Source organism: Prunus persica, chromosome G5 (assembly GCF_000346465.2).
Source record: "Prunus persica cultivar Lovell chromosome G5, Prunus_persica_NCBIv2, whole genome shotgun sequence".
In the NCBI taxonomy this organism is placed as follows: domain Eukaryota; kingdom Viridiplantae; phylum Streptophyta; class Magnoliopsida; order Rosales; family Rosaceae; genus Prunus; species Prunus persica.
Window position 1 is genome coordinate 996,252 of NC_034013.1, and position 23,496 is coordinate 1,019,747.

The window sequence follows — 23,496 nt, forward strand, 5'->3', positions numbered from 1 at the left end:
TAACGAGGCTTGCATATATATTATTTGTTAGTTTTGTGAATATAGCTAAACAGAAAACTGTTTTTCTCTTAACAAATTGAGAATTGGTTTCCTGGAAAGTATTCATGCTTTTCTTTTGCAAAGGAGGGAAAAGAGCATATGGTTTGCAAACTTAGCAAGGCAATTTATGGACTAAAGCAAGCAAGCAGGAGGTGGTATTTCAAATTTCACCAAACTGTTTCATCTTATGGTTTTGTAGAGAACATAGCCGATCAATGCATTTATCTAAAGAAGTGTGGGAGTCAATTTATTTTTTTCATTTTCTGTATGTCGACGATATACTTTTGGCTACAAATGACCACAATTTACTGAAGGACACCAAGGAGCTACTTTCAAATAATTTTGAGATGAAGGATTTGGGAGAAGCTGCTTTTGTGTTGGGCATTGAAATTCAGAGAGACCGAGCTCGAGGCCTCCTAGGCCGATCATAGAAAACATACATTGAGAGGATACTCAAGAATTTTGACATGAGTATGTGTTCTTGATAGAAAGTTCTATTATCAAAAAGAGATTTAAAGAAGGAGCATTGCCCCAAGAATAAATAAGAAGAAGAGAAGATGAGGAACAAGTCGTACGCTTCTTTAGTTGGAAGCATTATGTATGCACAAGTGTGTACAAGGCTTGACCTAACCTTGTGCATTAGCAAGATGGGGAGATTCAGTCAAATCCGGGAATGCAACATTGGATAGCTGGAAAGAAGATTCTAAGGTACCTACAAAGAACAAAGGCTTATATGCTGATTTACAGACGCATGGAGAATTTAGAGCTCATTAGTTATGCTAATGCGAATCTTGGAAAAGCAGAGGATGATTACATCTCTACTTCAGGTTTTCTTTTCAAGATGGCAGGAGCAGTTATTGCTTGGAAGAATGCTAAACAATCTGGTGTTTCGAGTTCAACCATGTTTTCAGAATACATAGCTTGCTATGAAGCCACTTCTCATGCGGTATGGCTAAGGAATTTTATTAAAGATATTAAGGTGGTGGACTCGATTTCTAGACCAATACAGATATATAATGACAACACTGCGACTGTTTTTCACTACATGAACAACAAGATGTCGTCTGGAATTCAACATATTGACAGAAAATATTTAATAGTGAGGGAGAATGTAGCGGACAAACTAGTCAGGTTTGATCATATCAGAACTCAAGATATGATTACATATCCGTTCACAAAGTTTTTGCCTTCAGAAGCTTTTCTGAGACATGTTGAGAGCATAAGATTATTTCCTAACTTTGATGCTGCAATCTAGTGGGAGTCTTGTTCCCATTATGATATTTTACTAGTTTGTTTATTTTGCTGTTTTCTGGATTGAGGGATTTGCATTTAAGAATGTTAATTTGGTTGACATTTTTTATTTATTATTGAATAAATTCTACCATTTTGACTATTTAGTTGTTTAAACTTATTATGCAATTTTGTTTATGCATGTGAGTTTGTGGTCTTTTTTGAGATACTATTGTTTTAATAACATTGCGGATTGACTCTTGCTAAGTCGTAAAGGGGCACTTGTACTGAAAAGCATAAAGATTCACATTAAGGATCAGTACATATTAAGGTTTGCCTTGTAGGTGCTTCATGTGTTTTGAGATTGCATTATGTGATTATAGATGACCTGTTTTAATAAAGAGAGCAGTGCTTGTCTATAGTTCATTTTTTTTAATCACTTTTCACTGTAGCTTGAAAGGAATGACTTAACTGTTTTAAACTCATGGCCAATAAAGATTATCAAACCTTTCGGAATACAGAAGCTTAGTGCTCTAGTGCTTGATCTAGTGGGAGAATGTTTGTTTTCCTATTTAGATTAGTGCACTAGATGCTAAGTTATATCATTTTTTGATAAGAGTTTAAATTAAGTTATACCTTGAGGCCCAAAACCTTGTGAAATAAGGAAAGGTTTTGAAGCCTATTAAGGGGTCCTATTTATTTCTTTTTTTGCGTGAACCGATTAAGTGGGCTTGGAAGATTAGTCAAGTCGGTCCTCGGTGATGAGTAGAGACGACTTAACCTAGCCCTATATAAGCTTAAGGCCCTGCTCTTATCGGACATGTTCTTTAACCCTATTCTCACATAAAGAGAGAGCTGAAAATAGATTTTGAGAGAGAGCATAAGCCTTGAGCCGTTCTTGTTCTTGCTAGGATTGCTACTGCAACGGATTGGATGAGTTCAGAAGTCATGTACTCAAGGAAGATGGCTCTATGTATGTCTGAACATGTATATTAAAGAAATATAATATATTTAGCAGTCTTCGTACTATTCGGTACTCAAAAGCATGTTAACAAGGATATGAGATTTTGAAGGTAGTTGAAGATGTGGCTGAATTCGAGATATATCCTTAGGGGTAATGTTATATTCAAAGACGCATGAGCCATTGTCGAGGGATCTTTGTGATGAATTACTACGAAATATAGGACACCCACCTCTAAAAGGTACGACAATGACGAAAAATCCGACCATGACATAACATAACCCATTACCCCAGCCCCCACCAAGTGCACATAAGTTCAAGTCCAGAAGATCCATTGACTTGGTCTTTTTCCTTGTTACATGAACCAGGCTGTGATGAACCATGCCATCTTTACCCCTTTTTCCCAAACACCTCACTCACCAATCTCGCTCCAAGTGCGTTATGGTGCGACTAGAGTTTTAAAATCACCAAACATTTCGAAGCCACTATTGAGAAAACTAGCTAGTATAATGTGAGCATCAGAAATTCAGTGAAATGTATGTTTCCATTATTACCTTATCTTGTATTTCTTGTTGCTTAACTTGTCTTTTTTTTTTTTTTAACTCTCATCATTGGCCGACGGTTTGGTGAACTGCCCTTTCTTCCCAATGTGAGCATTCATTGACCTTTCCGGGAACTCGAAGAGGTGTCAGTCATAGATGATGATAGATGACGAAGAGCCCCTTATGAGTGGAGTAAAACATGCCCTCCAAAGAGAATGGCAAAATATTGTGCACTCAGATGATGTGAGGACATTACTCTGCACACAGAAGTTGTGGCAAAGAAACTCATGGAGTTTGTTCACGATGATGTTTTGGATTCAGGCCCAGGAAATTCCTCTAGGTCAGGTGACGAGAAGTAATGCGAAACCCATTGCAAGCAGAATAACGAAGGAGCTGGTAGTGGAGGACCCAGCTCAAGCAGGCACGCGTGGTTTTCTTAGGATGAGGGTTGAGATTAATATGGGTAAGCCTCTCCCCATGGATTTTTGGCAATCAACCTTGGGTCCGATTCTTATACAAAGGCCTTCGAAGATTCTGCTATAAGTGCAGAAGGCTGGGGCACACTGATCAACCTTGGGAAAATTCAACAAACACGAGTATCTCGATGGCCAGCCGGGTGGGTTTGAGAGGGCATGGCTTCCAAAAACAATGGCCAGCCAGCCAGGTCTCATCCCAAAAAATTTTCGCATCGTTTCGGAGGATTTTTCTGTTTTCAATGTAGCTTAAAAGTTTTTGAAAATAATGAAATAAAAAAATTATTTTGACAACAAAAGTAATAAATAAATAAAAACTTATACCCACTTTTAAGCAGTGAGATGTGCTTAATTTTTTTAAATATAAAAGGATGCCTTGATTTTGTAGGTGATCTTCCTGTTGCAAAGTGTCACTAAATTGAAGTGAATATAATTAAAACAAGCTTACGAATGCCACTAAGTTAACAACCTAGGGGTGGCACAGTTTGATTCGGTCCAATTTTTACTTCAAACTAGAACCACAATTGGTATTATTCATCCAGTCCAATTTTGACGAAAAAATTATCTAGTGCAAGGCAATTTGGTTTGCCCATAAGCCTATTTGATTTTTGGTCAATTTTTGGTCAACCCAATTTTTTTAGCCCAATTCGGCTCATTTTTTCAGTTTTTTTATTTGAATGCCCCCCCTTAAGTCAAACAATGACCACATATGGTATGTCATATTTTCTTTCTACCAAATGATAAAAACTGAAGCTAAAATTATTTACTTCATTACAAGCTTAATCTAGAACTTAAATTTAAAATTTCAAGGCAAGGAATATACTATATATAATTTTTCCTCGCTTTTTTTCCACTCATATGAGAAAAAGTTGGCACTGTAACGCATAATCCAGTTGCAAAATCCACTTATTAATTTGGTTGGTTGGAGGGACCTTTTATATTAAGAAGGAATAATGAAGTTTGTTGGCTCTCTTTTAATCTTTTCTGGGTGTTGAGTTTTTTGTTGTTTTTTTTTTTCAAAAAAATCAAGGATTTTGATGTCATATAAGTCTTTTGTTTGATAAAATACTCGAAATTAAAAATGCTCGAAATTACAATGTAGAACTAATAACACCATTACACAAGTTTGTGTATATGTGGTCATGTCCTGCATAAACAAATTTTCCAAGAGACGGACACAAAAAAGAAAAGTTAAGTTGATCACCAAAATTATGGCACAAAGATTGAATTCTATGCTGGGACCTGCTAGGTATGTTTTAGCTTCTCTAAAGTTTTGATTGAGTTTTAATTTCCAATGGTGGCAAACCTTTCATGTAGAAGAAGATGAGAGACAGACAGACAGACAGAGACAGAGTTCTAAGGCCAGCCTCAATGCCTACACTCACTAGAATCCTTCCTGGCCAACAAGCATCCTAAAATGTGCATCGACCGTGTGCATCTAGGCTTTGTTAATACACATCCCAATTGGCAAACAGGAAGAATAACTGTGGAAGAGGGAGCTGCAGGTCCAGACTGCTCTTAAGAATATCAATAAATAAATAAAGAAGAAATTGAAAACCAAATTTAAAGCCATCACCACACGGGCATTTAGGTTTTAAATTTGTCTACATTTTCTTTCCTCCTTATCCTCATTTCTTTCATCTTTTATCTTCATATCTCCTATTTCTCTTTACTAAGGCAAAAAGAAAAATACTAAACAGACCCCAGATTTTCCCAGAAACAAAATCATGATTTGTTGCATTTGTTTCCTTGAAACAAAATTAGCAGTAGTAGAGGTTTGATCAGTTCGGATGTTTCCTTGAAATTAAGATCTTCAATGCAAAACAAAGTGAAATTAAAATCTTCAGATCAGGTCGATGCCACCTGGATTTCTCATCCTTAAGTTCCTATATGGACAAAAGGTATCTGTCAATTCAAATCTAAAATATTGCATTTTGCTCATTAAGTTCTGCAAGGTTCTCTCACCAGATGTACAACAGTGACTACAATCTATCATGTAAGTAACCACTGGATTTTCTATCGCCTACGCTAAGATACCTAGGCAATGTAATTGCATTCCATGTAAGGTACGGAAAATAAGCGTTCACGGAAATAAATCCTGAATGTCAATGATATCAGCAAGGACACCAGCTGCTGTAGTATCATTGCCAGCTCCAGCTCCTTGAATGACCAGCGGTTGGTCATTATAACATCGCGTGTAAATCTCCAACTGCAATCGCATATGAAATTAAGAATGGTCAAACTTCATCTATGTTATTAAAGAAATATCCAATATAGGCAAATTATTATTAGTTATGAACTCTGAAATGTACGCCAATTATTTTTAAGTAAATTTGATCATAAATTGAAGGTCCATTTCATAAACGATCAAACCCCCCCTTGTTCATTTTGTAATGGAGATCCATAATTTTGTCCCCCTCCTTATATCTTTGAAGCAAAAATTGACGAAGAAGTTTCACACAAAAAAATTCTAATACAAGACCTGAGTTATAATTAATGAATTGCGTAGTGTAAGGCTTATATTGTATATGGCTTATGACAAGTCCACTTTATAGTGTTCTTTTCATGTATTATGGTAAAAACATTGTATCTCAATTTAACAGTGAAAATTAGATTTGTGAAGAAATTCAGAAGGCGTACCACATTGTCACTTCCTCTCAGTCTTCCTAAAGGAGAATCCTTTGGAAGCTCTTGAATGCCAACTTGACACCTACCAAGAAATGTGATACCAATTTTTTACACTGTTGCATGTGCAGACCATATACACAAAAACATATATGCTTATGCAAAATTTAATTCATAAACTAGTAAACTGAGAAAATATAGAACTCAGAGTTTATAAAATATTCAAGATGCTAAATTTGAAAGATTGATTATCAAGATCATGATCATAAAGAAGGGAAAAGTACAAATAATGCCTACTTTCCACTTAAAATTATCAAGAAGACAAGAAGTCCAATAGAATTTTCAGATGAGTTGTATAAACCCTCCTTTTACATTTTCTGTTTCTTACCTTATATTATGTGTTTTAATCTTCTGATAGCTCTCAGATGGAGAACTAGAACAGAAATTTGATTCAATGAAAGATGATGAACTATTGGTTTCTAAGCCATCTCCAAAGATGAATAAACAATTCGGAGTACTTTTGTCATTTATTCTTGATAAAGCAAAAGATCCTGCTGCTGTAAAGTGCAACTAAAGAAAAGTTCAATAATAAAATAAAATAAAGCAAAATAGGGCAGCGTAAATTCTGTTTATGAAATGATTAAAAATACGAGAGTTTTTCAGTGAAATTCACAAACTGATATACTAAAAATCTCTATAAAATAATTACATTTTTTTTACAACTTCCTTGTATTAAAAAGATACATAATTACCAACTATGTTGCATGCATTGGCCTGATCAATTTCATCTATACCCATTTAAGTTTGAAACTCATAAAACAAATTAAAATATTCATACACTGGCTTGCTCAATTTCCTCTATGACCCCCGTTTTTTTTTTGTTTTTTTATACAAACATTACACACAGATTGAACTGACCCCAAGTCTAGCACTGCCCTGAAAAAAAATTGGGTTCACGCTGGAGCCTCTCATTTTTCCATGGAATACTACTATGGGTTGATTGTAAACTAAGCAAACCCTCCTCAACAAGCCCCTTCATATTTTAACACAACTTACCAACCTAATTTGGAAGTCAAGAATAAGAATATAATCGAATACCAGCATACTCATACTGTTGTCACCTGTTTTTGTGTTAACTGATTAATAAAAATGAGCACACACAACCACACCCACGCATGCACTCACACTCAACACGTTTGGGGTAATGAAGTCCAGCAGTGATCACTAGCCTGACCAGAGAAGATACGCAAAACGAAACTTTTTCTTAAGTACTACTTTTTTTACTGATTTAAGCTACTTTTGTCACTCACAACATATTTGATTATTACTCCAAGATTGTATGAGGGTAACCATCACCATTTGTCTTCTAATGCTAGAAAGAAAAATAATCAAGAAATCAAGAGAAATGAGAAATTGAATATCTAAGGAATCCGCCTATCTTTCTCTAACTTGCTTTAGTTCCTAATATTAGATATGAAAGCATTAGTTTTCACTAAGCAGTATTAAAACTAAAGATAGTTCAGGTCTTTTTGTAACCTCATTTTTAAAATCTCCAATATAGTGACGATGAAGATGATAATCAGTGAAAAGGTAAATGGTAAAAGTATCTAACTTCCGCATTGACAGTCCATATAGAACTTCTACATACTCAAAGCAAAAATGCCAACAACATTTATCATGCTTTGGGGTAACTGAAGAAAAATAAATTCAATTTAAAATAGATAAAATAAGAAGACATCTGAAAAATTAAATAAAAGAATTGACATTTAAAAATAAAGAAACACAGATAAAAGAAAGACTAATAAAAGAAAAGGAAATATCAAGTGGCACTCAGTGTAAACGCAGCAGATAGATGGCAATGACCATCATACACCATAACTTTCCAAAGACAAGGTATAAGACATCAGATCCTTCCTAAATTTATTCTCGGCACCACATTTACCTACAGGAAATATTCTCAGAGAATTTTGCACATATGCAACTTTAAAACTGCGTCCTCAAATCAAGGATCTCAGCCAAGACACTCACCCTTGGGAAGAATTGTGAGCATTAACTACTTATGCGTGTTAGAAAAGCTGGTTCACCTGACTCTAACCCACTAAACACTGCGATCAGTCAGTAAAACTCCAAGGGCAAAATAGATTGGAATATCAAGAACCGGCATGATGATACTTACTAGAATATTCAAGTATCTTTTTAGGGGCCCGAGTAGCATGTTAGTTATTCCAATTTGTAGTTATCCTAGAATTGAGGCACATATTGATTGCACACTGGGCTCTTGCAACTATAATAAAACTTCTACCTAGAACTTTTGTGTCAACATGCCATCAAATATTTTGAGATGCAGAGAAGTAGAAAAGAACATGTTACTCAATCAAAAGCAAAAGCCAAGTCTCTTTGATGTAGCACGTTCTTGTTATCTCCTGAAAGAACTGGGGTTCATTGTATATGTAGATATTGAGTATACACTAATACTGTGCATTACTAGAAAGAAACTTCATCAGGCAAAAACTATGCAGATTGTGTTATCATGGAGGTTTTGGTTGATCGGGGGCTCTGGACAACTTTATACTTGCTCTAATGAAAATGTTCAACTTAATACAAAGGGAAAAAGATAACAGAACAAGACTGCAATCAACTTGGAAAGACAAGTATAACTATATTCAGCCATTGGAGGTAGACTGGTAGTGAATTAGTTGATAGAGTTATCAAGTAGATTTTACTAGCCCGTTACCATATAAATTTATATTTCTATGTGATCTAAAGAAATACAAAATAGATGCTCAATTAGCAAATCCAATCTATCGCTTCAACCTTCACTTACATATTCCTATTTTATCCAAACTAACCATTAAGTGAATCCTTGTGCATAATAAACTTAAACAGAAACATCAGACTTTCAATGATGAAAACATTCAGTTAAGAAGAATACCTTGATTTCAGATCCTAGATTTATGGAAAACTGAATACTTATATCATATGTAAGAATTGAATTTGCACATATGAATACATGCACACTGACAAACAACATAAAAACATAATGCAAACACATGCATACATGCTTGAGAGGGTGCTTGGTTTAGCATATCGAATTTTGAACAGAAATATAGAAAGAGTACCTTGAGGCGTCAATCACACAGACATAACGTAGCACATTCCCATTCAAAGAAGCCTTAGAGACTCTCTCTTGGATATCTTTATCGAGCGATAATATCCCAGTTCCCAGAAAGTCTTCAATAGACATTACACTAGGTGCCATTTCTTCAGGATACAAACTCTCAATCTAAACAACAAAATAGCCATAAAATTAAAAATTAAAAAAACTTAATCTTAGAAAGGTTGTAGTTAAGCAAGTATATGGTCAATATGTATGTATCAACGACTGTGATAAATCATATATATCTACAAATTTAAACATTTGATAAATGGCATATAGTACCAACCTTAATGTCATCCAAATTAATCCGCCGACCAAGAAGCCTTGCAAGTATCAAAGCCTGTTTAAAATTATATTAGAAATATATGAGGTATTGCATGAACTTCAATATTAAATTAATTACTCTCCTCGGATGAAATATTTTAAGTAAACAACATATTTTAACACTATCTGATGGTTCAAGTTTTCTTTTATGTTTTAGTTTAGTTGTTTAAGTTTACAATAGAATTAAATGCTTAACGAATTTAAACACAAAAGAGCAAACCATATCCAGACCTTTCTTGCGACATCCATCCCACTAAGGTCATCACGTGGATCTGAAATTACAAAATAAAGTCAAAAGTAACGACACTGACAGACACTCATGAAGTTCAAGGCCTAACTTCTTGGTGCTACTTATAAGTTATAACCAATGGAAGAAAAAATTAAAATAAAATAAAATAACTAATATAAGCTTAATAATCAAGATGTGTTTTATTTCAAAGCTGAAATTATGCAAAACCTGGTTCAGTGTAACCCAGGTTTTTAGCAGATTGAACAACTTGGCTTAGTGGCTTTCCATCTTCAACCTCGCTCATTACATAACCCAATGTCCCTATTACACATAGATAAGAAGAAATATATATCACTACCAAACTTGGGAACATGCAGGTGGATTGCAGTGAAAATGCTAGAAAGCCACAGGAAAACATAAACAAACACTACTAGTGATTGGATGCCTTAAAAATTCTGATACCGCTCAAACTCCCAATAATGCGGTGGACAGGATCTCCAGAAGAAAGTATGCGATTTAAGGATGCTATGACAGGAAGGCCAGCACCAACCTACCAAAACAAAAATCATTCAGTGGAAATTGCAGAAACTATTTAAAGAATGTATGTAATGGGCTAGCACATATTATGGAAGAAAGATTGAAAGCAAGTAACAGTAGATTCAACCAACAACACTATAATACCAATTATTTAGAATTCTATTCCACTTGAGCATGTTGATGTGTAACCCTTTGAGCTGAGTTTGCCGCCTAATCCCATCTCATTTAAATGTTTCTGTGTTTAGTTTTTTTTTAAATTTTTTTTCGTTTTTCTGCTGCTTGTAATAAGGACCATTGGATTAGAGTCCAAGTGGCTCTTTAAGAGAGGTATTAGATTGAGACAAGTGTAATCATCTTATAGGATGATAATTTCAAGGGCTAGGATTAAATCTTGTATTGAGGCAGTTAGAGAAGAATCTCTCTTCTCTCTCCTCAACGGTTATATTCTTGGCAGCTGGTAATGAATGAGCAGCAGCCTTCACTCTTCCAATTTCTTCTTCTGTTTTTGAGAGAGCAACGTTTCTCTCATTCACTCTCTCCCAAACACATCCAAAATACAGACTCACAAACTATGAATTCTATCATGGCCTCAGAGCGAGGTTCGTTTGTTTTGAGCTGGGCGTGATCTGTGAACAGAAAATCGAGCTCGTTCTGAGCTATCGTTGAGCTGATTTGGAGATCGAAGGAGTGAGTTCTTGCATCCAGGTGTCTCATATGGCAGGATCTGGAGCAGCTGAGCTTCGAACACCAGTTTTCAATGGAGAAAACTACGAATTCTGGAGTATTCGAATGAAGACTATTCTGAAATCGCATGGTCTGTGGGATCTGGTCGAAAATGGGTTAAATAACTCAGACACGAAGAGGGAAAAAGAAGAGGTTGCAGATACTGAGAAGTCCATGGTGGCTCAGATTCTGATGAAGGATGCTCGTGCACTTGGATTGATCCAAAGTGCAGTTTCAGATCAGCTATTTCCAAGGATTGTGAATGAGGAGACCTCGAAGGGAGCTTGGGATATTCTGAAACTGGAATTCAGAGGAGACAAACAGGTACGAAATGTCAAATTGCAAGGGTTGCGTAGGGAATTTGAATATACTCGCATGAAGGATAGTGAATCTTTATCTGTTTATCTGGTTAGATTGTTTGATATGTTGAATCAAATGAAGAGTTATGGTGAGGAGTTATCTAGGGAGAGAACTGTGCAGAAATTATTGTTTAGCCTGCCTAAGTCATATGACCCTATATGCTCTGTGATAGAGCACTCTAAGGATCTTGAAACTCTGGAAGTTCAAGAAGTGGTTGCCTCCTTGAAAAGTTTTGAGCTCAGATTGGATAGGCACACTGAGAACTCTTCAGAAAGGGCTTTTGCTAGTCTGAATGTTGAAGAAAAGAAGCCTAAGAATGAGAGTTTTTCTGAAAATCAAAGTTTTCAGAAAAGTGCTCCTGGAAATCAAAGTTTTCAAAAACATTGGAAGCCTAATGATGGAAACATAGCAGCTTGTAAGCATTGTGACAAGTTACATTATGGCAAATGCTGGTATGAAGGCAAGCCTAAATGTCATGGATGTGGAAAATTTGGACATATGGTCCGAGATTGCAATGGAAATAGGAATGCACATAGGGTGAATTATGCAAATGAGATGGAAGAAACTGGTACTCTATTCTATGTCTGTAATGCTGCAACAGATGTACAGGTCAATCACTCTTGGTACATAGACAGTGGGTGTAGTAATCACATGACATTAGATGAGGGACTTTTAGTAAATGTTCAAAGGGATTTGACTTCTAAGGTGAAGATGGGGACTGGAGAAGTGGTTTCAGTTACTGGAAAAGGAACTTTGGTGATAAAAACCAAGTTTGGTAAGAAGCACATTCATGAAGTAATGCTTGTACCTGGTCTTGAAGAAAATTTGCTCAGTGTTGGGCAAATGATGGAACATGGCTACCATCTTGTGTTTGGAGAGAGTATGGTGAGAATCTATGATGATCAGTCAGTAGAGAATCTGATTGTGAAGGTGCAAATGACAAACAACAGATGCTTTCCATTGACAATGATGCCTGCCAGTGAGTTGGTTCTAAAAGCAAGTGTCACACATTGCTTGCAGACATGGCATAAGAGATTTGGGCATTTAAATGAAAGAAGTATGAAGCTGCTTGAGAATCAAGGGATGGTTCATGGATTACCTCACTTGGAGCAAATGTCAGTGGTGTGTGATGGATGTATGCAAGGAAAGCAACATAGGGATTCTTTCCCTTTGGAATCCACTTGGAGAGCTTCAAATCCTTTGGAATTGGTTCACACAGACATCTGTGGACCAATGAAAACAGAATCTCTCTCTGGAAACAGGTATTTTCTCCTGTTTACAGATGATCACACTAGGATGTCTTGGGTGTATTTCATTAGAAACAAATCAAGTGCATTGGAGTGTTTCATGAAATTCAAAGCTATGACTGAGCTGCAAAGTGGGTTCAAGATAAAGAGTTTGAGAAGTGACAGGGGTGGAGAATTCTTGTCAGGAGAGTTTAACAGTTTCTGTGAAGAATCTGGCATTCAAAGGCAATTAACAGTGGCTTACTCCCCTCAGCAGAATGGAGTAGCTGAGAGGAAGAATAGAACAGTGGTTGAAATGGCTAAGTCAATGCTGCATGAGAAAGGTATCCCTTATGAGTTTTGGGCAGAGGCTGTAAATACTGCAGTCTATTTGCTGAATAGATGTCCTACCAAGGCTCTCAATAAGGTAACACCATTTGAGGCCTATACTGGCAGAAAACCAGGGGTTGCGCATTTAAAGATATTTGGATCCCCTTGTCATGTGCTTATTCCTTCTGCATTAAGGCATAAGCTTGAAGAAAACAGTCACAAGTGTATTTTTGTAGGCTATGGTCTTTGTGAAAAGGGATATAGACTGTTTGATCCAAGCAATAGGAAGATTATTCTGTCAAGGGATGTGAAATTTGATGAGAAAGGCTTATGGAAATGGGAGAATGCTAGAGAAGGAGAAATGACAGTGCTTGTGCCTACTGGAAATCAAGACTATGCTCTAAATCCAGACTTGGATGCACCATTGCAAATACATGAAGAAGTCATAACACTAGAAGAACCAAGTCAAAGCTTGGATACACAAACACAAGCAGATGTAGATACTACTCTGCAGGATGAAAGCATTGAAGGAAGTTCTCAAGCTATTGATCATACACCAAAGAAATGGAAGAGCATTAATGACATTATGGCTCAGTGTAATATGTGCATTATGGAGCCTGAGAATTTTGAAGAAGCTGATCTAGATGAGTCTTGGAGAAAGGCAATGGAAGCTGAGTTAGAAATGATTGAGAAGAATAACACTTGGCAGCTTGTGGAAAGACCCTTTAACAAACCAGTCATTGGTGTCAAATGGGTCTATAAGACCAAGCTTAATCTAGATGGCACTGTACAGAAGAATAAGGCTCGATTAGTAGCTAAAGGCTACTCACAAAAACCTGGAATCGATTACAATGAGACTTTTGCCCCAGTGGCAAGGTTAGATACCATTAGGACTTTGATAGCCCTGGCTGCACAGAAGGAATGGCATTTATACCAACTGGATGTCAAGTCTGCATTTCTGAATGGAGTTCTAAAAGAAGAAGTATATGTGGAGCAGCCACAGGGTTTTGTGAAAAAGAATGAAGAAATCAAAGTGTATAAGCTGAACAAGGCCTTGTATGGATTAAAACAAGCCCCAAGGGCATGGTATGATGAGATAGATTCCTACTTCAACAAGGCAGGATTTCAGAAAAGTCCAAGTGAAGCTACACTTTACATTAAAACTGATGAAGGCTCAGGTATTCTCATTGTCTCTCTTTATGTGGATGACATTGTCTATACTGGAAGTTGTGTAAAAATGCTTGAAGAATTCAAAAATGACATGATGAGGCATTATGAGATGACTGATCTCGGGCTGCTCTATCATTTTCTTGGCATGGGAGTTGTACAGACTGAGAAATACATATTTCTTCATCAGAAGAAGTATGCAATGAAAGTGATTGAGAAGTTTGGTTTAAAAGGCTGTAAGTCTGTGGCAACCCCCTTGGTTGCAAATGAAAGGCTGTGCAAAGAAGATGGAAGTGAAATGGCAGATGAGAGTGAATATAGGCAGATTGTAGGCAGTCTGCTATATCTGACAGCTACTAGACCAGACATAATGTTTGCCTCTAGTTTGCTTGCCAGATTCATGCCCAATCCCACTAAGAAACACATAGGAACAGCCCAAAGGGTGTTGAGATATGTTCAAGGCACACTGGATTATGGAGTTGAGTTTAAAAAGGGCAAGGCAGCTACCTTAATAGGCTACTGTGATAGTGACTGGGCAGGCAGTGAGGATGACAGAAGAAGTACCTCAGGATATGTGTTTACTCTGGGATCTGGCATGTTTTTTTTTTTTTTTTTTTGAATAGAAACATTGTATTGATAATCAAGAGGAAAAATCCTCGATCAAACAAGAAGACCAAAAAAAGAGTCTGACCTACTAAGAATGAAAAACAAACTGTATAAAAAACACGAAAAAACACAAAAAAACTTCAGTAAAATCATCTTAAGGCTGCCATCATGTCTCTCATGATGGTAGAGTAGTGATAATCCTTGAACTGCCCCGAAACCGAAGCCCAAAGGGATGCCCAAAATTTAATTCTGTCCCATAATTCCTCAACCCTAACTCCTATATGACCCTGAAAAATTCATTGATTTCGTTCCATCCAGATATTCCAGAAAATAGCATGAACTAGACAATCACGAAGGATTCCAGCTCTCTTCCCCTTCCCTGAAATCCTCAGATTGATACTAAGGAGCTCAAAACACCCTTTAGGAATCACCCACTCCACTCCGAGAGCACCCAACATCCTCCACCATAATCTTAGGGATCTGGCATGTTTTCATGGGCCTCAATCAAACAGAATACAGTAGCTCTGTCTACAGCTGAAGCAGAATATGTGAGTGCTGCTGAAGCAACATCACAAGCTAAATGGCTAAGGTTTATACTTGAGGATTTTGGAGAGGAGCAAGTGGAAGGCACACCAATTCTGTGTGACAACACCTCTGCCATAGCAATGGCAAAGAATCCTGTCTTTCATCAGAAATCCAGGCACATAAGCAGGAAATTTCATTTCATCCGAGAAGCTATCCAAGCAAAGGAGATTGAGCTAATCTACTGCAAATCTGAAGATCAAATTGCAGATATCCTAACCAAGGCTTTATCCAAGGATCGTTTTGTGTATCCCAGAGATCTGCTTGGAGTTAAATCAGTCAAAGGGTTAGAAGGGAGTGTTGATGTGTAACCCTTTGAGCTGAGTTTGCCGCCTAATCCCATCTCATTTAAATGTTTCTGTGTTTAGTTTTTTTTTAAATTTTTTTTCGTTTTTCTGCTGCTTGTAATAAGGACCATTGGATTAGAGTCCAAGTGGCTCTTTAAGAGAGGTATTAGATTGAGACAAGTGTAATCATCTTATAGGATGATAATTTCAAGGGCTAGGATTAAATCTTGTATTGAGGCAGTTAGAGAAGAATCTCTCTTCTCTCTCCTCAACGGTTATATTCTTGGCAGCTGGTAATGAATGAGCAGCAGCCTTCACTCTTCCAATTTCTTCTTCTGTTTTTGAGAGAGCAACGTTTCTCTCATTCACTCTCTCCCAAACACATCCAAAATACAGACTCACAAACTATGAATTCTATCAGAGCATGGCATATGAATTACATATATATCTATAATCCTGGACATATGCAGCAATTATTGAGGATGCAAGGATGATAACAAAAATGAAAATAAAAATTATGAGAGAGGAAAAAAATATGGGGCTTAAGATAGTTTGCAAGTACAACATCCCACTCCTTATAAACTCCTTTTCAGTTTTGTAACTGTAGTCTGATTCTAGCGCTAATTTGTGTAATCTGGTGTTCTTTTGGGCTACAGCGATCTAAGCACCTTGAGTTTTCCTCATGTTAATTAAACACACACACAGAGGCGCACACACACATTCCTCTCAAGTAACAAAAAAAAATTATTTTATGTTGTTCTTTTTCTGAGAATTCAAAATTGACTCAATTCAGTGCAATGATCTCCATGAGAGAAATTATGGTTATGTCATGAGTAAAACAAAAATTCTGAGGTTGAAATTCTTCCAAACAGGAGTAACACCAAATACTAGGTTCGGGGATTAAGTTTCAACAACAAAAAGCCATATATAAACATTACACTATAAGCATTTCATCTTTATACACAATACTTTCCACATCTTGATAAACATTACACTATAAGCATATCAATAACTACATTAAGAAGAAATGAACTCACAGTTGACTCGTGGCGAATACGCCTTGGGTATGAAATTAATTTGTCATAATCCTCCTGTAGGTGAGAAATACTTAATGCGTCACTGGGGCAGTGGGGAAAACAAGCAACTAGAAATTAATGGTAGGCAAGTAAAATGAATGACAAAACAGCAGAAGGAAGTCCTTTTACCTCACACAATAGTTAGAATGAACCTTTCTATAGATTTCTTTTGAGGTAAAGCTGGTAAGTAATTGCTGCAAACTATAGAACATTAAAATTCCTGAAAAAGTTTACTACCATTGTCGAAGTCAGAGGTTTCTTATTTGCCATGACAATGCAACAATCCAAATCAACTGCTTGGGTTAGCACGGGAATAGTCTCAGAACTGGCAGAGCAATCTACAAGAGCCAAGCCTTTGCAAAGGAAATAATAAAGAAAAAGGTCAAACAACTGAGGCTAAAGGCATGATCATGCAGTTTTAGGAAAGTGCTAGTAACAATCTGCTGAAAAATAAAATAAAATGTGAAAGCTCATGCATGCCGCTAACCTGTTGATTTTCCCAAGAATGCAGCAACATCTATAATCTTTTTGGTTGATTCTGAATTTGTGAATACCTTGGATTCATCTTTGTAAAACAGAAAATAAGCATAAGAAGCACAATTCCAAAGAAATAAAATGCTATCATTCATCTGAAAGCCTTACCATAACCACTAATTGTGGACAAAGAAGCACCATCCGACTTGACCCGGCAAACTTCCATTAAAAATGTATCACCCAACTCCATAGTAAATGCATCCGATGCAACAACTAAGGATTTACTATCAGATACTCCCACAACTCTCAAGTGAATTCCCTGTGACCCAAATGAAGATTATCCAAATCAATAAGACACCAACTTCACACAAACTATGAGAAAATAAAACCAATTGAAATAGCCAAAGCCCAAGAACAAAAGCAATTCAAAGAATGAGTGGGAGGAAATGGATGTACCTGTTTAGCGTGAAGAGATCGACAGGAGACAATGTGTTGAAGGAGCTGACGCCCAACGCCTCCAACACCCATCAGAATCAGAGAGATATTCTTTTTCATTGTTCCTTTGTCTGGATTTTGCTTGCTAAACTCTCAAACTCTGCTGCCGTTCGGGGTTTCTGGGGTTTGATTGTACTTTGGGTTTTTGGTTATTCTAACGGTAGTCCTATACCGTCAAAATTCTGTTTTTTTAATATTTTTAATGAACTTTTTGGTTACGTTTCTTTTTTAAATAAGATATCAATTTGACTGCTGCTAAACGAATTCTAAAATTAACTAAGTACACCATACTACCAAACTATTTATTAAATTATTAATTTGTCCTAATATAAAATGACCAAAAAGGATATATTGAATTATGAAACAAATATAATTTTAATGAGTACACCCACCCTACTCACCATATTCAACCATAATCAAACATAAGCAAAAAATCAAACTTCCAAAAACCTTAATATTAACTCCAACAATTTGTTTCATTGTTATTTATTAATTCATTAATGCAAACAAGTTTTATGGATGGTTCAGACATGTCGAGGGAGTCATCAAAAGAGGTATTAATTTTGGTTTTTTTGGTTTAGGTTGAAAGAAAATTAAAATTTACATTTGTTAGATCGTGAAACCCAGAAAGCTCATGCGCATACCCTTCAACTTGGTACTTCATATGAATTCTTCCATGCACGCCAATTGTTTGACGAAACGCCTAAGTGTGGTATCCAGAACAACAATAATAGGCAGCTTTGCTTAGCAGCACCATCATGAAGAAGCTATTTATCTCTTTTCAAGAATGCTTGTTTCGAATATCAGACCCAAAAAATTCACATTTGTCACTGTTCACTCATCAACTGCACTTGGAGACCTAAACATAGGCAAGCAACAACTTTATGCATGTGCAACAAAGAAAGGTTTGCATTCGAATGTCTTTGTGGGAAGTGCAATTTTGGATCTTTATGCAAAGATAAGCATTACCCAGGATGTTAAGAACCATCATCAAGTGAATGAAATTTTATCTGCATTCGAATTTCTTTGTGCGTTTGGTGTTGTGTGATAGAGTGTATTAGGGTGTACAAGGGGTATTTTTGATAGTTAGATAGGGTGTACTTAGTTAATTTTACATTTTAATTTAAATATTATGGTGTATTTAGATTATAGAGTGTACTCAGTTAATTTTAGAGTTCATTTAGCAGCACTCTTTCAATTTTGGACCCCTTCAAGGAAATTTGTAAAGCATGAATGAAAATTTCTGACACAAGTGTGTTTTTTTTAAACTGACACTTCCATTTTTATTTTTATTTTTATGTCCTCACAGAATTCCTGGATTTCATAAATTACAGTAATATAATATCCAAGAGTGTATGTACAATTTAATATTATATGTGTTCACCCGTTTTCGTGTTTACTCCTGAGGTGGAAGGGCGAAGTTCCCCACTGGCTTGGAGACCACTTGTTGGTCGACAAGTCAGCTTTCTTTGGTGTGTGAGCGTGCCACTGCTAGCAATGTAAATTCTAGCAGACTTATTTTTAGAGTGGATAACTTGCGCCTCAAGTTACTGACTTCTAAAACAAATGATTGTGAATTTGGGTGAGGAATATCTCCCAAGTAAGTTCTTTTCTTGCCTCAGACTGGTGAGGACTTTCATAATTTATCTCAGTATCAAATGGTCGTTCTGGCCAGAATAGATAATAATAAAGTAGACTGTTTCAAGCAGAACTGCCTTTTACAAAATTAAGAAGGGAGAAATCAACTCTAGAAAGATAAAAAGATGGCTGGAATCCCATTTCTGCCTGGGTAGAAGCTTCTGATCCGGGCTGGACTGGGTATGTCTGTGCTAGACTGTGCTGTCAACAACTTTAGCTGCTTGACTTCAGCTGTAAATCGATACCAAAGTTCAATTTTGGCAGAGCTTCAATCCACTTCAAGCCTTGGGAGACTTTTGAGCGGGCAGAACTGCAGCTTCTTCAGTTTGAAGGGACAGAAGTGGCTATTCTCGAGGATTTGGCAAGCTGGAACTGTGCTGTAAAATTTGTTGAGGTTTTCATATTTGCGAAAACTCAAACTATGTTTGTCTTGGCTTTTGCTGAACCAAATTTGTAACGAGAGGGATCTCGTTTTCAGAAGACTTATTTTCTAAGTCTGAACTTTGGAATTCTGATCTGAAGCTGTTTTTCTCTTGGGATCCAAGTGAGCTTTTGATTGTTTTCTTGTTTGTTTTTTTGATTGATTGATGAATTGAGTGTCCTTTGTTTCTTTGCCTTCTTTCGTTTTTATAAGAGACCCTCCTAAGGAGGTAATTTTTAATCCTAAATAATGGGCGGCAAAAAGATCTCTTATAATGTAAAGTAAGAAGGGTTTCTTATCAATCAAGGCAAATAGGTTCTGAGCAGTCACCTCCTAAAGCAGTCCCTTCCCTGGTTTCCTGGGTGGCAGCTTTCTAATTCAACCAACGCCACCGTTTGTGTGGGCTTTTTTATGGCGGTTTGGCTCTTTTTCTTTTGTATTTTCTGAATGGTTCCCTGTTTCCCGTTCTAATTTAGAAAGCGTGATCCGTGAATTCCTTGGGAGATGGTGTATTGATTTGGAGCAAAATCTCGAACACAGATGGGTTTTTGATCTTCAATTGGCAGTGTTTCAGAGACGTCCCTCTCACATTTTAAACTTTAGTTGGAATTGCTGACTTTTTTAAAGTTGAGGCAATCACGTGGGTGTGTCTTTGATCCCTTGGGTTTGAACCTAACAAAAATTATGGGCTGATCTTTGAAGTCCTTTTCGAAAGTTTCCATATTTGGGCTTTCTTTGGGCTGAGGCTTTGTTTTCAATATTTTTGGTGTGAAGCCCAATCTGTCTGTATCCTATTTTTGTTTTTCTCAAGTCTTTGGGCCGGGCAGACAATTTTATCATGGGCCTGTCTTTTGGATTTGGGCGTGCCGAATTTGGGCCCAAACAATATGTTTAATTTTGTTATTTAGAGAAATATTTTTTACGACAGCAAATATTTCAAGGGTGTGTCGGTGCATAACTCAAGTTATTTTATTATTTAAAGTTCAACCATTATCAAATTAGGTTTATTTTTTTTATGAAAATAAAGTTGAACCTTTTTTTATGCCGAATTTAAAGTTGGACTTGCCAACGGAGTAAAGGTCCTAAAGAAATTTTTAGTTTTTTTTCAATTTTGTTTCCAAACTTTCGTCTTACTACAATTTCATGCCTACATAGCCGTTAATAAGACTGTTAACCTATGACATTGCAATAAATATGACACATGGACTCATTCGTATTGTGACACGTAGTCTGACAAATAATTAATTAATTTAAAAATTACATAATAGGCTTCATTGTAGCAATAGTCCCTTAACTATACCCTTATTTGCATTTTCATCATGGATCTCCAAAAATGGTTACAGCCATCTTCTAATCTGATCCTTCAATGAAAGCCCTATCACTCGTTTAAAATCAGAATCACGTATTTGTATGACATTTTTGTGTAGTTCGATGGAAGAATTGTATGAATCAAACTTTTGCACAAGAAACTGACAAAATTAAAGGTAGAAACCTATTAGAAATTAATCATAATGTATATGTCTTGTTGAAGACATGAGGTCAGTAAGTCGCTTTTTCTAGTTAGTTAATTTTGATGCATTTTTTTTTATGAATGAAAATTATTTTATTTGCAGTATATATCTACAATGTTTGAATCATCCTAGTCTCTTGTGCCTGAAAGATAGGTTGATCATGAGAAACATAGATGTCTAGAACTTGTCGACGAAGAATGAGTTCAAAAGAGAATTTGAATTTAAATCAATAAACCATGCCTCACCCTAACTAATATCTGGTGCATACAATACAATCGACCGAGTGAACGAACAATATTTGGACATTGGATTGAGCGAGTTGTATTTATGGGGTTTTGTGGTGTTTTATTTTACAAAGATAACAACTTCTGTGGGTTCTCCCCAATATATGTTTTGAACTTCAACTTCGACTTTCATAACATTACTAACATGAGGTATTTGCATTTAGTTGATTTCATTTTATTAGTTTATTGTTTTGTTATATTTATTTAGTTTCTTTATTTAGTGTGGGTTACCTGATGAGTTCACGGATGTATTACTCAACATGTTCTGCTTGGGTTGATATGTTGTAATAGATTATAGATCTTCTATTTTGAAATTTAGAAAGAATATATTGCAATTGTAAGATGTCGAAGGTGTGAAGCTTATTAGGAGGTTTTTGCCATGTAAGGCATTGTTTGTTGACCATGATCTTGGCAGAACTTTAACATTATAGCATCTTTAAATCAAACACATTGCAAACAACTAATAAAGTTAATGTTTTGTCATATAGGGCATGGTTTTGGAAATTTATTAAGCATAATCATGCATTGCTTGAGTGGGGAAAGGTTCTTTAAAGTGGATAGTGATGATGGGTTGATAAGTGATGCCATTTTTAAAAGAAAAAAAAAACATTGCATAGTAGTAATGATACAAGTTTGAAAGCATGGTTTTGAAAATTTATTAAGTGAAAGGAGTTTCCAAATTTATTCAAACTGAAAAGGGATTTGGGACAAATGATTTATTTGGACCATGGAAGAGGCTTTTGGGCAATCACATATGAGAAGTTTGATTTCATATTTAAAGATTGGTTATATAGGGTAGTATTATGACTTGGGGGTAGATTGAAGATTATCAATGTTGGGATAGTTCACTTTCATGGGTTGGTGTCAAACCAATTAAAGTTAGATAATCTGATAGGATTTGGAAGATAACCAGGGAGGTCTCGTCTGAGCCAACACCGGCCAAAACACCAGGGCAGGGAATGGCCAATGTCACATCCCGGGATCAACTCTACCGTAGCACGATATTGTCCGCTTTGGGCCCTCGTCTCTGCCCTCACGGTTTTGTTTCTGGGAGCTCACAAGCAACTTCCCAGTGGGTCACCCATCCTGGGATTGCTCTAGCCCCCAACTCGCTTAACTTCGGAGTTCCTACGACTCCGAAACCAGTGAGCTCCCAAAAGGCCTCGTGCTAGATGAATGCGGGTGTGCACATATAAGGCACATCACCCCCTCTCCGTTGGTTGATGTGGGATCTTACAATCCACCCCCCTTAAGGGCCCGACGTCCTCGTCGGCACACTCGCACCACACAGCAAAGTGGCTCTAATACCAAATTGTCACATCCCGGGATCAACTCCACCGTAGCACGATATTGTCCGCTTTGGGCCCCCCTCTCTGCCCTCACGGTTTTGTTTCTGGGAGCTCACGAGCAACTTCCCAGTGGGTCACCCATCCTGGGATTGCTCTAGCCCCCAACTCGCTTAACTTCGGAGTTCCTACAACTCCGAAGCCAGTGAGCTCCCAAAAGGCCTCGTGCTAGATGGATGCGGGTGTGCACATATAAGGCACATCACCCCCTCTCCGTTGGTTGATGTGGGATCTTACAGCCAACGCCAGAATCATATTGGAGGAAAAGAGGGCCTGGCGAGAGCGCAATCAGTGCCTGGTAGAAAACGTACATAAGGAGAGAACCATGGCCGGCGCGAGCGAAGCCGATGAGGAGGTTGGCGACATCACCCCTATCTCGAGCCATTGTTCATCAGCTAGCCTTTTTTAGGCTTTCCAAGCGAGCGTCATTGCTACACTGGTGGTCAGACTCTAAGCTACCGACATATGAGGCGACACGCCCACCCAACCTAGCTGCGAGCCACTAGCCGACAAGCTTCATCAGCGAGCTTGCATACCAGGATCACTCCAACTGGGCCTTATTGCTTGTAGAACTCATCATACAACATACACGACTCAACTGCTTAGCATATCAAACTTTCTCTAGCAAGCAGCACGTCTGTCGCTCTCTCGGTATTAGTTAGGGAAAGCACCTGGTCGACTTCCTCATGCTCGGCTGCTAAGAGCTCCACCCGCTCCAATTCAACTACAAAAGTAGCAAAAGGCTTCAGGCTCAATGAAAAACATTGTGAAAAAAAAAAAACAATAACAAAACAATAACAACACAACCCTTCACACGCAAGATAACTGAACTGGTAAATGAGGGAAAACATAT

The 23,496-nt window shown here is 37.0% G+C and overlaps 1 protein-coding gene across 1 annotated transcript; it reads right to left on the reverse strand.

Annotated features, from left to right (window-relative positions):
• On the reverse strand, nt 5,058-17,606 carry LOC18776436 (bifunctional aspartokinase/homoserine dehydrogenase). Its single transcript, XM_007209684.2, has 12 exons — nt 17,405-17,606; nt 17,117-17,267; nt 16,962-17,039; nt 16,712-16,827; nt 16,436-16,489; nt 10,043-10,130; nt 9,809-9,901; nt 9,583-9,623; nt 9,314-9,367; nt 8,990-9,153; nt 5,886-5,955; nt 5,058-5,454 (listed from the first exon to the last, which is right to left on the reverse strand). The coding sequence occupies exons 1-12, from the start codon at nt 17,501-17,503 to the stop codon at nt 5,329-5,331; spliced, it is 1,134 nt and encodes a 377-aa protein (XP_007209746.2). The 5' UTR covers nt 17,504-17,606; the 3' UTR covers nt 5,058-5,328.

Bases quoted from the DNA above. Each gene is read 5' to 3' on its own strand.
- LOC18776436 (XM_007209684.2), bottom strand. From the start codon at position 17,503: ATGAAAAAGAATATCTCTCTGATTCTGATGGGTGTTGGAGGCGTTGGG. The intron at 17,268-17,404 runs GTACATCCATTT...TTTGGGTCACAG, and splicing joins GATCTCTTCACGCTAAACAG to GGAATTCACTTGAGAGTTGT. The intron at 10,131-16,435 runs GTGAGTTCATTT...TTGTTTTGGTAG, and splicing joins GTATTCGCCACGAGTCAACT to GTTGGTGCTGGCCTTCCTGT.